At 39.4% G+C, this 17875-nt stretch overlaps 1 protein-coding gene across 18 annotated transcripts in view; it reads right to left on the bottom strand.

Moving 5' to 3' along the window:
• Window positions 1–1154: 1154 nt before the first annotated feature.
• Window positions 1155–17875, bottom strand: part of macf1a (microtubule actin crosslinking factor 1a) — a 212946-nt gene continuing 196225 nt past the window's right edge. For 12 of the 18 annotated variants that reach the window (XM_032580101.1, XM_032580102.1, XM_032580103.1 and 9 more), the window contains 11 exons: window positions 17122–17284; window positions 16888–17042; window positions 16731–16805; window positions 14816–14833; window positions 13931–14048; window positions 12848–12910; window positions 11644–11676; window positions 8304–8521; window positions 6842–6964; window positions 5203–5305; window positions 1155–3044 (listed from right to left, as the gene is read on the bottom strand). In XM_032580101.1, the coding sequence (XP_032435992.1) occupies window positions 2797–3044; window positions 5203–5305; window positions 6842–6964; window positions 8304–8521; window positions 11644–11676; window positions 12848–12910; window positions 13931–14048; window positions 14816–14833; window positions 16731–16805; window positions 16888–17042; window positions 17122–17284 (1317 nt within the window). In that variant the 3' untranslated portion in view covers window positions 1155–2796. The remainder of the gene's footprint in view (window positions 3045–5202; window positions 5306–6841; window positions 6965–8303; window positions 8522–11643; window positions 11677–12847; window positions 12911–13930; window positions 14049–14815; window positions 14834–16730; window positions 16806–16887; window positions 17043–17121; window positions 17285–17875) is intronic. The other 6 variants (XM_032580094.1, XM_032580090.1, XM_032580089.1 and 3 more) reach the window with 6 other exon arrangements.

The following is a 17875-nucleotide window of genomic DNA, read 5'->3' as shown; positions in this document are numbered from 1 at the left end:
CCACAGATACCTAAAAACGTTAAATGTTACCTAAACATTTATATATTATGCTTACAATAATATATAAATGTTATTGTGTAAAAAGGGCGACTGTGGCTCTATGGTAGAATTGTCGTCTTGCGATCGGAAGGTTGTAGGTTCGATTCCAGCGTCCTCCTGCCACATGTCGATGTGCCTCGACAAGGCACTTAACCCCAAATTGCCTACCGATCTGCGTATCGGTGTATAAATGTTTGTGAGTGCGACTGGGTGAATGTGACTCTAGTGTAAAGCGCTTTGAGTGGTCAAAAATGACTGGAAAAGCGCTATATATTTAGAATTAACTGTTTAGGGAATGCTGACTGTAAACACTTCTATTTATACACTGAGAACGGAACTGGATACATTTTCCCCGTAAGATTTCAGGCATCACTTTCAATATAAAATGTTGCTCTCTTTACTCAGTTAATCTGTTTATCATTTAAAAGTCCAATTTTAAAAACTTTTTTGTAATATCTAAAACCCATTTTGCACCAAGAAAAAGTCCCTAACTTAATAATACTAATGACTTATTCAAAATGGGCACCAGAAAGTGGCATGATAGTTACCAGGCAGTTGCCAACACATTTAACAGAATTACCGTTGATCCCTGCCTATTTGTGGTTCGGTATTCATGGATTTTTTTACATTAAAAGAATTGATAGAAAAATCCATCTTGGGAAAATGAAATACCTTACACAATGCTAATTGACCTGCTATTGGCTGGTGTTCGCAAAGCAGAAGATCCAGGATCGCCACTTTTTTCCCTGGAGAAAGAAAACTGTAGATACTAGTTCTGGCCTTTAGTCTTAAAATTGGCGTTTTTAAAAGGAGTCTCGAGTATTTGTGTTTTTTAAGTTATTCCAATGGGTTCATACTGGTACTTGGAGTTTGACATGGGTCACAGTTTCCTGATGTTGGAACCATTGGGCACTGTGCACCATGTAGAGAATATTATAAGAATTATAATTATAAGAACTGCATCATCAATTATAAGAACAGTTTTGAATGTGTTTATTGGTGCAGCCATTTTGTTGCCACACCTGTTTCCATTAGATTTTTATCTTCAGGACTTTAATTTCTAAAACTCTAAAAGTTTGATGAGTGTTGAATCAAAGAAAAAACAAGACTAGAGGTAGTTTTATTGCAAGCATACTTTTTTAATACAAAAACAGAAAAAAAGTTTATAATTTTAGTTTATTGTTTTAATTTTACACAAGTGACTCCCTGTAACACCCCCTCCTCCCTCCATGTTGACTTCATCACACTGAGAGGACTGCAGCATCAAAAAGGTGGAGTAATCATTTCCCCATCACTCCCCCTCAGAGAGACAATAAATAAATAAAAATCAACCTTAAGATGTCTTCTTGATGTTATTTCATTAGTTTCCATAAACTTCATCTCTTAATTTGAGAAAACACTTAGACAACGTGGCCCTGTCAGCAACAGGACTTTTGAGGAAAAAACCTAGAAGAGACGTTGTCATTCATATCTGTGGTTCATCTCTACACATGAAGGGCAAACCCCTTTGGTCAGGAAAATGTAGTTGTTAGCGATAAAGAAAATTTAACAACAAGACTGCCACTAGAGGGCGCCCCAATGAGCAATGTAATGTTACAATAGCAGACTAGAAACAGGCTTTTACACACAAACCATGTCAACAAAAAAAAGCGGAGTGGGCATCTTCTCGGTACAAAAAATTCATAATTTCTTTAACCATAATACTAAATCACTCTCTGCCGACGGTGATATGACAAAAAACTGAAAATAAATAAATCTGTCTTTCAAGCTAAACAACAAAAAAGACCAACTGGTTCATAAATTAATCAGAAAACATTTGCAAAGTAAAATTTTGCATACAGTGACTCAAGTCAATGACCTCTGCTGCTTCCTGTAACAGTGCAGCGGGGTCACTAAGGGCAACACAGCGGCAGAGGATTAGTGCATGCTGGTTGTCGAACTCTTGCGAACACGGTTGTTAACATCATGTTAAGGTTACGCATGTCGTATATTGTCAGTTATGTGCTGTTAGTTGTCACCGTAAAAATAGTCCTTTCTATTGCTAGCTTGTGATTTTTGTGTAAAAAAGGAGAAAAAGAAACCACACCGCCCTTTGCTGAAATGCACGCTTGGGGCTGACAGGAGCGTTCCAGCGGTTGGGCGGAGTCACCACCTCCACCGATCCTCACAGGAAGTGTGTGTGTGCGTCAGACAGCGTTTCCTCAGCTCCGCCACTGCTGAGGTGACGGTTTTCTCGCCAAGCGACAGACATGGCAGTCGTTGCATATTTTCTCTGTTGACGCATCCTTGAGGCATCTGGACCACAAGTAAAAATAATTCTCCCACAATTCTTTTTCTGTTTGTGTAGCTGCGGCGTTGGCGGCGTGCCCCGATCCGCGCAGCACCGCGCCCCGCGCTCTACGGTCCGAGTGTGCCCGTAAAGCTAACATGTCCAGCTTTCAGTTAGAAAGCTGGACATGTGATCACGACAACGTGTGTAACATAAAGTAAGGCAGCATCATGTTTGAGAAGAGGAGACTGGAAGGCAAACCGGGGTCTTAAAGGGGGGAAAAGTTCTCGCTGACCCCTCGGATTCTGGTCCAGAGACCTTCTCCTCTTGTGCATGTCTTCAAGACTTGGGAAGGAGTGAGAGGGAGATTTACTCGGATCGCCATCTCCTTCATTCCCTGGAAAAACATCACCTATAGTGCAGGATTTTCACACCAGCCGTCTGGATGAATAATAAGAACAAGAACACCGATCGATTCTTCAGCTGGTTTACTTCTTCGCAGACCCTGGCGTCTTGGGGCTGGGAGCCTTCTTTGATATAGTTGGGATCTTTGAGGGTTTAGCGGCGCTGCCGGGCCGCCTTGGCGTGTCTGAAGTATCGGAGCAGACGGAGCGTGAGTCCTGAAGCTCCGAGGCGTCAGAGGCGTCGCTGCCACGGCGACTGCTGGCCCGGCTGCCCGCTCTGCTGCCAGCGCGGCTGGTTGGACCGCTGGCCGTCGCCGCCCCTCGCTTTGGATCTGATGGAGAGAGTTAGCTGTTAGCCGGCGTGGAACTGAAACCCAGTCAACCAAGCATTTTTGGTCTAGTTTCTTGTGCAAATATCTTAGTACACTTGAAATAAAACAAAACTAACTTTGCAGCAAAATATAAGAGCCAACAACTCCTTAATATTTGTAAAAAGGATTAGTTCCACTGAGATTATTTTGCTCATAGCAAAGAAAAAACGCTATCCACCTTATTTATTCCTGGGAGGCTTACTGGGGAAACGATTATAGGTCTTGCTTCTGGCACCCACCGGAAGTAGCAATATTTCACTGTAATTTGTAGGGTTGCAAATCTATATTCATGATAGAAGTTACATCTCTCTTATCGGTTATAATACAATATTTAGTCAAACTTGTTTAAGGACACACGGTCTGCTATCAGAGAGCTGCTCAGTACAGAGGATCGTAATTGTGAGTTTAATCACAGGGAGTGACAGGAACACCATCGTTAAGTTTTGTAAGGGAATGACGTGAATTAGCAGCGCTGCTAGCAGCTCGTTTCTCTGAAGATCTGACAGTAATAAAGAGAAAAGCAGAGAAGCTGGTCAGAGATCTGAGCTGCAGGTTTAGTATAAAACACCAGAACTACATAATATTAGCTTGGTGTGATGTGAATTTTATTTTTACTTTGAATTTAAAAAGTAATAAAGTTCATGATCTGAGTCTTAATCATTATGATTGGGCCAGTAAAATTTATTTATAAGACAAAATAAAATATCTGGGATTATTTAGTCCATCACAAACAGAACCTCGAGGTTCTCCTGAGTGTCGCTGCAAATCAGCTGCGAAATGACCGCAGCTGCTGCGCTTCAGACCGCAATACTGGACTAGAACCGAACCGAATCGCACATTAACTTGTTATAGAGAGCAACTTGACAATGGAAAGTGTCGTAAGATGCTCTTGTGGAGCTCGGGTAACTTGTGCTGTTCGTGACTGCGCTCTAATAATCAGACCACGTTTAGTTTGTGGCTGCAGCAGGTGTGTTTTGAACGGGCTCCCAAAACAAAAGCGGTAGTTTTCATCGCCTACCGACAGATAAGCAAATAAAAAGAATTTGGCTAAAAATTCTAAACCTGAACAGAGAACCCAAAATGTTTTATGTGCTCATTTCATTGTATGGATAAAAAGCCAACGGAAGAAAAGCCGCTTCTGCATCCGAAGCAACTGAGTCAGTGAAGTAGCTAACTATGCTAGTGTGGGTAGCTAACTATGCTAGTGCGGGTAGCTAACTATGGTAATGCGGGTAGCTAACTATGCTAGTGTGGGTAGCTAACTATGCTAGTGCGGGTAGCTAACTATGCTAGTGCGACTTGAAGAAATGCGGCCATATCTTCAAGTTGCCATCCCTCCCCGCAATAGCTGTAGGTTGCGGTAAAACAATATTGTCACATTTAAGCTTTGATAGCTGGTGTTCCCACATATTTTACAGCCTAAAAGTTCTGACGAAAGCCGGTTAGCGAGTTGCTAACATGTAAACAAATGGCGGTTCCGGTTTGCGGCGGAAGTCGAGCCCATAAATCACGCAAAGCCTCATGGGGGCTCGGAATAAGGTGGATACCTTTTTCACTTATATATAAGTGAAATAATCTGCCAGTGGAAATAATATTTTTTAAAACAAATATTAAGGAATTATTGACTTAAAACAAGCTGCTATATCTTGCTGCAAAGTTATTTATCTAATTTGAATGTACTAAGATATTTGCACTAGAAGATTTCCTGTTTTTGTATTTGCATATATTTCAGGATTTTATGCATTCCTTCAAAGAATCAGAACAAGTGTAAACACTGCAAAAATACAAAATACTACTAAGTATTCTTATGCCAATATTTCAGTACACTTGAACTAACTTGCAATTAAAGAGCTTGTTTTAAGTCAGTAACTTATTAATATTGATAAATTGTATTAGTTCCATTTACAACATTTTCCCATGTTACCAGTAAAATAATCTGCCAGTGGAACTAGTACAATTTATCAATATTAAGGAATTATTGACCTAAAACAGGCTCCTGTGTCTTGCTGAACAATTACTTTTCAGTTAGTTCTGTCTTATTTCAAGTGCAGTAAGATATATTAACTGGAAACTATATAAACGTACTTGGTCAAATTTTGTGTTTTTGCAGTGAACTCACCTGTGCGTTTGCTGCTGGGCGCCGTTCCTCCGTTCTCTCCAGTCAGCGAGCCTCGACTCGAGTGAAACGTCGGCCTCTTCAGTTTGGAGCCAGACGCCGCCCCCTGCAGGACAACACAGGAATGACCTCAGGTTAGCTGACCGAGCAGCCATTTTAAAACCGGGTCAACAGTTTGACACAGAAACAAAAAACAACAACACGGACAGATCTAAAACACATACACACAAACACAGTTACACTTGAACACAATGCTACAGTCGAACAGTGGAAGGTGTTTAATTCATGTACTACATGAAAACTAGACAAATATTTCTGAGGAAAAATCACTATTTGAATCATTTAAATAGTTAAGTGGCTGATAGAATTAATTATTCAGATTTCTTTTAAATTATTATTTTTAATTTCCAATTTTCTGTTTGGAAAAAAGCCTACAAAACAAAATTTTCTAAACTGCATCACCGTCAGGGACATTATGAGACCAATTTGTTAACCTGCTCCAGGTTATTTAATGCCTAAATCAATTTTCCCCAATTTCCAAATTCTCACCCAGTTAAATTGTGGCAGCAACAAAAAATATTCTAAAAATTTATGCTATAAAGGTATTTACACAGCAAATAAAATAAATCACAACAGAAATATATTGACTTATTAATAATCAAAATAAAAATGATTTATTTCTAAATTAAATTATTGAGGTGAAATGTTTATTTTTATATAACAATTTTTAGCTGTCACAACAATATTTCTGCTAGTCTCTGAACAACCGGTTTATATTATTTCTAGAACAATATTATTGTACATCCACTTTAAGTACATTTTTGGAAAAGTGATCAGACTCAATTGGAAATAGTCCGATATTCCTATTTCTAATAACTGCACAATATTTTTTGTTTTAGTTTTGTACAGTTTATTATGACTACTATTATTATTAGTCTTATTTTTTTATATATAGTGTAAGAACTTTTTATGTATACCTGAATTTCCTCTCTGCAGGACAGTGAAGGCTGTTTTTCCATTGATGCTGCAGCCCAGCTAGTTTTCACCCTATTAGGATTTACTTTGAATTTCAACACAAACAACCTTTAAAGCAGGGGTGTCCAAAGTGCGGCCCAGGGGCCATTGGTGGCCATTGGAGTGATTTTGTGTGGCCCCAAACTGCAATTCACGAATGATACAAATCTGGTATGTCAAAACTATTTACTTTTAATCAGGGTAAAAATGCTTATTAACATAATTTTCTTGATTGCGTTTTTATAACCAAGCTTTTATAATAAGTAGAGCCACATATATTTAGAGGCTTTAACTAGAAAAACTGACTTTCAAACAGATTTTATTTAATTTATTAAACTTGGCTGAATATAGCAAATATTTTTAAAGAAAGTGATTCAAAACTTTTTCTTGTAACAGAATAAATTTGTACAACTTCTGTGCAAAATTATTTAAAGTTTTGGACCTAAAATGAATAACATCCCTTTCCTCCAACAAACAACAAAATCAGACTACTTTAATTGCTTGATTTAAGTTTTTCCCAATTATTTTTTTATAGCCGCAGTGTTAGTGCAGTAGCTCGCTCAGAAGGGTCAGGGGTCAGAGGTCAGGGTGGGGAGGCGAGTGGGTAGGTTGGAGGTGAGTGCGTTACCTCGTGCCCAGGAGCGCTGTGGTTGTGACCGAAGTCTGGGCAGCAGTGGCACTTGGATGGCGTTGGAGTTTTACTGTGTGCAAGCCAGGGCTTGGCATAGTCACGCGAGTGAGTGAGGGAGGACTGAAGGGAAGAAGGGAAGGAAAGGAGGGAGCAGAGCCAAGCAGCGTAGGAGGAAGAGGAGGGAGCGGGTTATGGAGGAGGAGGTTTGGAGGGCAGCGCAGGGTGTTGTTGTGTAAGAGCAGTTCAGCAGAAATGGTTATAATTTTTTTTAAAATCAAACAGAGAACCAGGCGATGCAGGAAGGTTTTTTTTTGATGGGATGTTAGCAGGGTTGAAAACAGGAGAGAAGGCAAAAAAATAAAAAATAAAATAAAAAACAACAGAAAAAACACAAAGAACAAACATAAAACTTTACAGTCAAGGATGTGGTGATTTCAACAAGAAGAGGATGACGATAAACATGTAACATAAAATACACACAGAACCACCTGCAGTCAGGCTCAAAACCTGGACTCAAGAGCAGAACCAATGTGGGAACCAACGTATTTTTACTAAGTAAAAAAACAGCCATCCAAGAAATTAAAACGTACTTGGCAAAATATAACGGAGTATTAGAGCTATACCAAGAAAAAATTATCAAAATAAATAAATAACAAGAATAAAGTCATATGAAAATAAACTCATAATAAATAAATAAATATCATATTATGAATTTATTTTCATAAACATTGACTATTTTGTAAAAAACAAAATTATAGCCAGGCCTTATATTTTGTCGCTGCGTTGATCGGAATTCAAAGTTCAAATAAAATTGTCAGAGACGATGGCTTCCAGAATTAGTAGAAACTTTCTAGCTCCTTCCTTGAATCTTTAAGAAATATTAGCACAAAACTCTTGAGAACCCCGTTGTTGATGACAAAACTATAAAAAATGGCCAGCAAATAAAACATATCACTTTTAAAAATAATACTCAAGACCACATTTTATGAGTTTGAGACTTCACATGCGACATTTGGAAGGTTTTTCTTGCTTTCTCACGATGTGGCATATTTACAGGGTTTCACCAACTCCAATTTAAGACGTTTTAAAGCCTTTTCAAGACCATTATGAAGTAAATTTCAGACCTATATCTATGCAACTTTGTCCAACCAACTGGTGACACTTTTCAATGATATGTGCAAAAAAAAAAACATGCTAGCTACCTAGGACGGGAAAGTTAGTAGTGCGCTAGCGTCTTAAGTTAGAGCGCAATGAAGTTGTCACAAAAGTCCCCAAGAAAAAATACACAAAATATGAGATCAAATAGCCAAGGCCAAATTTAAGACCTATAATTAACGTATTAGAGGCTAACTTACCTTTTTAAATGATTTTATAATCTTGAGGCCTTAATTTTAGATGTGTGAATTTAAGACTTTTTAAGAATGACCTGATTTAGCGGTCATAAGACAGAAAATTGTACCCTAGATGAAGCCGAAGCCGTCGGTGTGGCAGGTGTGGAGGGAGCCGACGGGAGCGAGGCGCCGCTGTGGGAAGCCGAGGACGACGAACGGGTTGGCGAAGCATTGCGTGAGCCCGGTTTGGAGCGTCGACCCCGAGAGCGGAACGCAGCCAGGCCCTGAGACGCTCCTTCAGGAAGGATGAACTTCTCCCTGAGCTCCAGGTTGGTGCGACCTCGGGCTGCAGAATGAGACGAACACAGAGAGAGCAGAAACAAATCGTCAGTTTTTCTGTTGTTTTTGGTTTATCTTTGCTCCTCCAGCAGGGGGCAGCAGAGGCAGTGAGCAGAGTCAGGGAGAGAGAGTCGGTGCTTCCTTGGCTGCAGACATCACAGTCGGTGCGGTTTCATTTGAGAGTGCGCATGAGCAGAGTGCGTGTTTGGAGCAGTGGAAAGGTCAGGAGGTCATGAGGTTAAAGGTTGTGAGGAGGAAAGTGAAGTTGTGCAAGTGCAAAGGAAGGAGAATAAATTCAATATTCGCAACAAAAGCCAACCGGCCGTGGAGACACACTGTTATTGCTGCTTCTTAAGCTTTGAAAAGGAAAACCTGAACCTCTCCAGCGCCACCTACTGTCTTCTATTCATCATAGAACATCTGTAAACCTCCAGAAACACTAGTCTCCATCCTACTTACACTTTCTCCTTCCCTTCTGCAGTTACTGTTACATCACAATGTCATCTGCAAACATTATAATCCTTCTGTCTCTCAGACCGCACACCTCACCACTGTCTCACATACTTCCTCCTACTCTTCCCCCATCCTTCATGCTTTATGGGAAACAAACTTCTAAACCTTTGTGGAGAAGTCTTAACTAGTCATACATATACAACCCAGTCCTTCTAGGATGTTGCCATGTTTTTTGTGATTGCTGTAGCATAAATTGATTGATTTTGCAGCGCGTTTTGAAAAGATTATGGTCAAAGTTGCAATTTTTTAAGCTTTAGTGTTGCCATAACATGGTCTTAAAAAAAGTAGGGTTGCAACAACCAATTGTGTTGGTAATCTATTATTCTATCAATTATTCTGATGATTATTGATTAATTGGATGAAAAAAAGTGGCATATTCTGCAATTTCTTCATTTAACCACAACATTCCATACATTGTGGTATTCCTTTAGTGAATGCTTCATCATTTCTAGCAAAGGATGCATCTACCGAAAAACAACAACAAAAAAAACTTCCAACCTCAACATGTGAAAAGTTCAGCCCTTTCTGATCGGCTTACAGACAGGAGCTGATCTGGTGATTAATTTGTGGATTAACTGACTAATAACTGGATTGCAAAAGGTGAAGCTAAAAATGCCAGATGAGTTCTGGGTGAAATATTTACAAACAAAGAAGTTTTTTTTCATTTTTAATTCAAAATGAACATACTTTTACTCTGTTCTTTCAGAAAATTATGTTTTTGAATTTGTATACTCTAGTTAACAATTAATCGATTACTAAATTAGTTGACGATTATTTCAATAAATGAATAATCACGATTAATCATTTCAGCCCTGCAAAAAAGCTGAAATAGTTACACACAATCTTCCCTTTAACAGACAGGATTTTAACATAGTAAATATTTAAAGAGCGAATAACATTTCCAAATACCTCTAATACAAATAAAATAATGTCCTGAAGAGAAAGTATAAATAATAAGTCAATATTTATCATTCAAGTCAAAGTGAATTGTTTACACAGTATGAGCAAATCCTGCAGAATATCTCAAAAAAATATATATATTTTTTTACTGTTTAGCATCACATGCTTTCATCTTGCAGGTTCAGCTTTGAACATTTTTAAAGTTAAATTAGACGACGGCTAAAGCGATTGGTCAAAATTCAGCCGAGTCGCAGTGATTGGTCAAAAAGGACGGAAACACAGAAAACGTTAAGACAGATTTGCAGAAAAGTTTGCACCTTCACCTAAAATTTGCAAATGATGACTGAATTAGTTGCATTAATAGTTTTGATCATAGGGTTGACCAATTCTTGGAGGAATTGGTCAACAACATATGATGAAGTTGAGATCAGAATTAGCTTCTTTTATTGCTGCTTTTACGCAGAAAACATACACCAACTCAGGATGAAGCTCCTGAAAGTTTATTTCAGCTGAGAAAAACCAAGTTTGGTTTTGCTACAACAATAAATCACTTGAACAGATGTTGATGTGAACTCTGAACCTAATTAAACATTGAAAGCATCTCCAGTTTTCTGACATGAATGAAAATCCTAAGTTCCCTGAATGATTGCAGCACTTTCATTGCGTAGCTTCCTCTCTGATTAATTGGTACGTTCCTCCCAGCTCCTCTGTGTTTGCACAGCGTGAGCGTAAATATTTACTGTAGGCTGGTCACGCTTGTTCAGGGTTTCTCCCTTCGTCTTAAAACACTCAGGCAGCATTCTTGGACGGAAAGTGGTGCAGCAGCGCCAGCAGACAACAAAAAAGCCCGGAGAAGCCAGCCACAGAGAGACAGTGAGGAGGGAGATCGAAGCTAAATGAAAGGAAATAAAGTGAGCTTGGACGGCCGTCGTCCTGAGCAACCGGCCGGTCAGTTCAGACGGGTGCAGCCTGCAATCATGTCCCCACATGAAGCCAGCCAGCCAGGTGCACCCTGTAATTCTGTCTCCCACCAACCAGCAATCACATTTAAAGGAGCCACTCTGGAAGCAAGCGCTGTTAGAAACCCAGCCTGGCCACGCCCGGGTCGTAGGCTCCGCCCCTTTCTATTTAAACGACAGCTCACCCATTAACCATCGATAACTACTGAATTTATATTTATAAAGCTGTTTTTGCATTCTGCAGAAAAGCACTACACCTCCTCAGGCTAAAACAAATCAGCGGTTTTCACATTAAACTGTCTTTGCAGCCGTTATTAACCATCGCTAAGAGATGGCGTTAGAAGACCAGGGCTTGGCCAGGTCCTGCTTTGGTTGTGAGTGAAGAAAGCATGAGGCAAACATGTGGCACAGAGACAAGACTGAAGGCAACATCTGTGCACAGAAACATTTAGAAACGACACAAACATGGAGTAGGGGTGGGGCAATAATCTGGAGACATAGGTTGATGCTTAATCTGTACAATAAGGCACATTTTTGGTACCTCTGCTTTTTGCAGGGAGATTTTATGAAGAAACTTGCAACTATCGTATGATTGCTTAATCATTCATCGTAACGCGGAGTAACCGTTGCTTCCCACCCCTAACACGAACACACGTGAGACAGCTGATGTTAACGATGGAGGCTGACAGCTGGACGGACAGATGGAGTTATAAGATCAATGAAAAGGTGCGAAAGACAGAGAGGAAAGTGTAGATACCTCGGCAGCAGAAATAGCCAGGAGTGACTGTCACTGAGAGACACAAGAGACAATGTGAAATAACTGCATGCTCGAGGTGGGATGAAGAAAGTTTTGAACACAAATACAAACATACACACACTGCAAAAACACAAAATCTTACCAAGTAAATCTGGTCTTGTTTCTAATGGAAGTATCTTAGCACACTTGAAATACAACAAAACTAAGTTTAAAGTAATTTTTCAGCAAGATATAGGAGCTTTTTTAAAAGGAACCTACTATCTAAAATTCACATTTTGCACATTTTCATTCTTCATTTAGGTCTCACCTGCTTCTAAAAACAGCCCAAGTACTTTAAAAAAACACCAAGACGGTTTCTGGCAATAAGTTAAGTTCTTTTTGGTTTGAAAAACCTCCGGAGTGTAGCGTCTTTTCAAAGATGTTCGGTTGTATAGCTGCGCATCTGTTTGCAGCCAATTTCACGTGTGAGTTCAAACGTTGTCTTGTTCCACTTGCAGATTATTTCACCAGTGGTAAGCTGATTTACAGAATAAACCAAATTAATGTCACCTAACATGTTAGCTTTAACGCAACATAATGCTGATAGTATTAAGCTAGCATTAGCGTTTTAACTAATTTTGACTTCTAAAATAAACTTACTGGTGTACTGCACGGATTATCATGGTAGTGTAAGCTAACATATTTGGTAAATGCTAGAAATGTCTTGTTCCACTGGCAGATTATTTCACTTATAATTAGTATTTTTTTCACCAATGTTAAAGAATTATTGACTTAAGCCAAGCTCCTACATTGTGCTGAAAAGTTACTTTTAAGTGAGATCCGTTGCATTTCAAGTGTTCTAAGATATTTGACCTAGAAACTAGATCAAAGATACCCTGTAAGATTTTATGTTTTTGCAGTGCAGAGGCGATACTTCTTGGAAACGTTGCATAAAAAACACTTTAGATACACGAAAGGATCCAGATGAGCGTCTGTCGCCCCAAAAAATGGCAACATTCAAAGATTTCAGAGCTTTTCCAAGCAGGGGGAAACAGTACAACCGGGAAGACATTACGTTAGTCTGGAGATCACAATCAGCAACGAGAAAAGAGACAAAGATGATGCGATGAGAGATAGAAAAGGAAGACACCTGGGTGGGACTGTCCAGGTAAAAACGAAACAAAAAGAGACACGCAGCTGAGAGAAAATGTGAGAGAAATCCAACCTATACGAGATGAGATGGAGCTACTGGAATCGGAGCGGAGAATCTTAAGTCCTGGATGTTTCACTGAGGAAAGAGAGAAAAAAGGGAGGGAGAACGGAAGGAGGAGAGGAAGAAAAACTGAGGACCATGCATCATGCAATACTACCGTTTAATTTAATAAAATATGGAGAGAGAGACAGAGGGAAGGGAAGAGTCTGAGTACATGGAAATAAAACTTCAAATGGAGAGGATGGGAACAAAGAGACATCGTTCCGATCGGAACAGACGATCAGATCTTCACTGCGTCACCTGCTGACAGACGGCTGGACAGCGTGAAGTCATTTCAGAGCTTTAATGTGCGTGATCATGAATCCAAGAGCCTGACTGGTTCAAATATTCAGCTAGAAACATCACAGTCCAGATAAAAACTGTTAATATGATCATTTAAAACTATAAAAACCTGAAGCCAACAACTGAACTGAACAGAGACGCACCTGATCCCTTACTGGATAACAAAAGATATTTAACATATTTATTTATTAAAGAATTTGAACAAAGTGAAGCTAAACCTTTGTCACTTGAGTCCTGTTTGGGTTTTTTTTTTATCTTAAATGCAAAATATAAAAAACTTTTGTACAGTTTTGGCTTAATTACTGCACTAAGTGTATTGTTATTTCAGCAATTGCTTTTTTTGAGTCAACATACTGCAGTTAACTATTAATTACTAAATTAGTTGACAATTATTTCAATTGTCGATTAATCACAATTAATTTGATTAATCGTTTTGACCTTAACCTGAATTTAACACAATAAACAGTTTGTAAAGCAGAATATTTCATCTACAACCACAGAGTCTCAAAATGTTTAGAAAATTCAGCAAATGTGACCACAGGTGCAGAAAAACTCACTTTCTGTTCCTTTCCTGCATCCATCTGCTCAATTTCAGAACTTTTAGCTGCTTTTCAGCCAGACAATGCATCAAGCAACTCAAATAACTAACAGCTTTTAGTCTGAAGATGGTAAAGATCCAGAACCAGTCAGGTTCTTACAGGTAAACGTGAAACACGATGGTGGAAATCCCGTCCGGGTTCTAACAGAACTCACCTCTGCACGGATCGTTCTTCACCAGGAACTCGTCCAGAGCCATCCAGCCGCCGCCGACTCTCACCATCACGGTGCTGCGCAGAATCCTGACCAGACGCAGCTGCTGGGAGTCGCCGAACTGAGGAGGTTCAGAGAGGAAACACGAGTGGGAAAACCCAGTCAGCTGAACTGGTAATGGATTTATTCAGGATCCAACACAGAGAAACCCACAAACCAAAACTGGATCTAGTCATGCAATCACAGAGAAAAACACATGCACCAATTTTCAGCCACTCAAATCAAAGCATCAACCTTAATTTATGGACCCAAAAAAAGTTTAATTTTTTAAAAATTCACCCAGCGAAGCTCATTTTCAAGCAAAACCAACCCAGGAGGATTTCTCTGGACGTCTCTCCAAGCAGCTTCCCAGCTCCAGCACGCCATATTTTCACCCAACCACTAATTAGCACTTCAGCCGTGTCGCTGTCACTCGCCTCGCATTGTGCAATTAGTCAAACAAATCACAGCATGAACACAAGCGGACGGCGAGAACTGCTTCCAAGTTGCACAGCCACAAAGGAGCACTGCTGCTTCTTTCTTTATTCTTCTCATTTTTAACTCTGACTGCTGAAAAATTTTAGGGGTAGAAGTTTAGAGCCCCCTAGGGGTGATGGGGAAAATTTTCCTTTGCGTTCCCTTGCAGTAATGTATTTAGTACTCCATCTTGAATACTGAAAGTCTTTCTCTTACAATATAAAGTGTTTCCTTGTAGGAATTGAATGTTAGGGCTGAAACAGTTAATCAGATTAATCATAACTAATCAATTATTGAAGAAGCGCTTTCCCTGTGTGGAAAACATGGAAGCAGCTTCCACCCGTCCGCTCCCACCAGCGGCTGAAACTTTACCTGGTTTCCGAGGAAGAACTAGAAAAAGTCCGGCAGGAAACGGAGCAGAGGAACACGAGGGCAGGGGGGGAAGAAACAGAACGAGAATGAAACATTTATCACAGGACAAACATCTTCCTGATCTGCAGCTCCAGCTGGAAGTTAGTGGTGCGAAACGTGAATGCATGATGATGATGATGATGAGGGAAACAAACTCGCAGGCAGAGAAACGTTAGTTAGTCCAGCGTCCTGCAGACGGACGCCGGATATCATCACCCTGAGGATGATGATGGAGAAAAATGTTGTGATGAAGATCCAGGAGATGAAGCTGAAAATGAGGATGAGGAGTTAATGGCTGCAGCACAGAGACACGCCGACTCCTGACGAAGAGCGCTGCTCTAATTTACCATAAATTATTTATAAAAAAATCTAACTAAACCAGAAAATTCTGCAAAAATATTAATTTAGAGAAAATTTCAAGATGATCAAGTCACCAATTTTTATTATTTTCTGATATTTAGACACAAAATAAACCATCAGATTTCATGTAGGGCTGGGCGATATATTTTAAAATAAAATTTCATACCAGATCTGATTTTAATCAAGTTTACTCACTTTCTTTTCTAAAAGATAAAGTGCAAATGACAGAAAATATTTTCAAAATATGGCTTTTAATTCAGTAATCGCTTCTGTTAGTTGTATAACCCGAACCCTAGTTAAAAAAGATGGCCGCCCTGGTGAGCTGATTTCACTCTAAAACCAAAGAGTGAAAAAAATCCAGATTTTCCAAAAATTAATTCTTCAAAAACCAAAAATTCGATTATTAAAATTGATTTATCGCCCAGTCCTGATTTCATGAAAACCGAAGTTCTTGTTTTCCTCGGAGTATTTAGACATGTCAGCAGCCTCCCTCCTCCCTCAGAAACCTGCAGTGTTTCTGTGCTGCGTGTTCACACATTAACGGCCAGGTGATGGCAGAGTCCTGCCAGTGACAGGTGACTGGAATGTCGACACAGGCAAGATGAACACCTACAAATCCAACATGATGTGGGAAACAAACAGGTGAAAAACGCAGCGAGAGGTTATGTAAAGCCTGAGGTGAAGATGCAGATCAACGTGTCGTTTTTACTCTGAACGCAGTGAAACTGTTGTTACAGGTTAGTCTTTAGTTTGTTTTTTAGTTTGATATTTATTAATTTCACTGAAAACAAAACAATTACATACAATACAGGAAAATATACAAATCGATAAAATGAAAGGGAGCAGGAAGAATAAAAACATCGTATAAAATCTGCCCCTTTATTCCGAGAAAGCAATCAAACATTAGGGAAAAAAAACAAAACAAAGTTACTGGAGACGCAAAACGCCTCACAAAAAAAACCTTTTAGAATTTTATGTCACATTAAAACCTTCTAACTTTAATCCTTTTTATTGGGATTTTACTGGGACTATTAGCAAACAGTGAAACTGGATGCAAACTTAAAGCACACAAACAAAAAATACATTTTAAAAAAGAAAAATGCTGCAAAACTTTGAGATTGATTGAACTTCTCTCGTTTGGTGCTTTAACATCCGAGCTAAAAGTTCTTGAGGTCGATTCAATGGCGTTTTATTTTACAGCTTGTCGTTTTCTATTTAACTTTAACTTTTTGTTTGTTTATTTGTTGCTGCCTTTTGAACAGGACTGGTTTTATTTAGGGGCATCAGAATAAAACGGATAAGAATAAAATTCCTTTAATTTGGTCAATCCAATAAAATCCCAGTAAAATGTTTGGATATTTGTGGTTTTAATGCGATTCTTTTCTGTGACCTTCTGACCTTTTACCACCTCTAAATTAACTAAATTTATTTGCGCTTTCCTGTAAAAACAGTTGGACTCTGGTGCTTTATTTTGATGTAATCCTGAATCCGGACCGAACCGGACCCAGAGACTCACCCTGTACTTGTTTTCTCCGATCTGCTCCACCTGGAACCGCTTGGCGCACTTACACTGGGCCACCTGGCGGGTCACCTGCAGCGACACAAACAGACCCGGTTCAGCCGCGCTCCTTTGGCTTCATCCTGCCGTGTTTGTTCTGCCGCCTCGCCGTTACCTCGTCCTCTATCTTGTCGGCGTCGGTGGTCGGCCTGTAGGCGTCCTTGTTGGGGTGAAGCGCCGCCACGAACTCGTAGTAGTCGATGTAACCGTCTCCGTCTCGATCAAAGATGTCCGCCACGGCCGACATTTCCAGCTTACTGGTCGGAAATTCTGGGAAACACCATTTTCAAGTTTTTTTACTCCTTTATATTTGGTAAGATGAAGCAGAAACTGAACTGGAGGAACGTACTGGAGGCCAGGATGCCGTCGATGAACTCCTGCCGCGTGATTTTTCCATCTTGGTCCTTGTCGATGCGTCGGAAGAAATCCATGACGCGGGATTTCTTGTGGTTCATCCAGCGCATGTACTTCTTCCTCCACACGTCAAAGTCAAAGTTGGCGAATTCTTTGAGCTGCGAATGGATCAAATATTTTACTTATTATATATTTAACCCTTTTAGCTCCAAGAAAGAAAATTACTTACCAAGAGTTATAAATATTTACAGGTTAGGTTTAGTGTGAACAAAGGGAACCATAATACATTTTACTTTAGGTTCATAAACAATCTATTCCTTGCCCTATTTGTGTCGTTCTATTATAGAATTTCAATGAATAAAATGTGGAAATATAACAAACTTATTAAATAAAATCAGACAGATGAGTTTTCTTCCTATCCTCTTTATTTAAGAGTCACAGCTAAAAATTTAATAAAGATGGAAAAATAATCCTTCTGTTTGCAAAGCGAGTTGTTGTTTTTGGCCTCAGTCTACTAAATAAAACTAATTTAGAGCCGTAAATCTCACATAACCTTTGGTGAAAAGACAACTTGAATATCTACTATAGGAAACACAAAGCCAGGTTGTAGATCTCCATTCTAGAGATTGTACAATCTAGAAACGTGCTTACACTTATTTTACTTCTATGTTCATTTAGGAATATTATAATCAGGTCATTTTCTTTATTTGCAGGTTTTCTATATGTGATTTCTCTGAATGTTCTGAAAG

The sequence above is a fragment of the Xiphophorus hellerii genome, chromosome 13 (genome assembly GCF_003331165.1).
Source record: "Xiphophorus hellerii strain 12219 chromosome 13, Xiphophorus_hellerii-4.1, whole genome shotgun sequence".
Taxonomy (NCBI): Eukaryota; Metazoa; Chordata; class Actinopteri; order Cyprinodontiformes; family Poeciliidae; genus Xiphophorus; species Xiphophorus hellerii.
The sequence above is the reverse complement of the archived record's forward strand: the minus strand, read 5'-3'. Positions and strand labels throughout refer to the sequence as shown.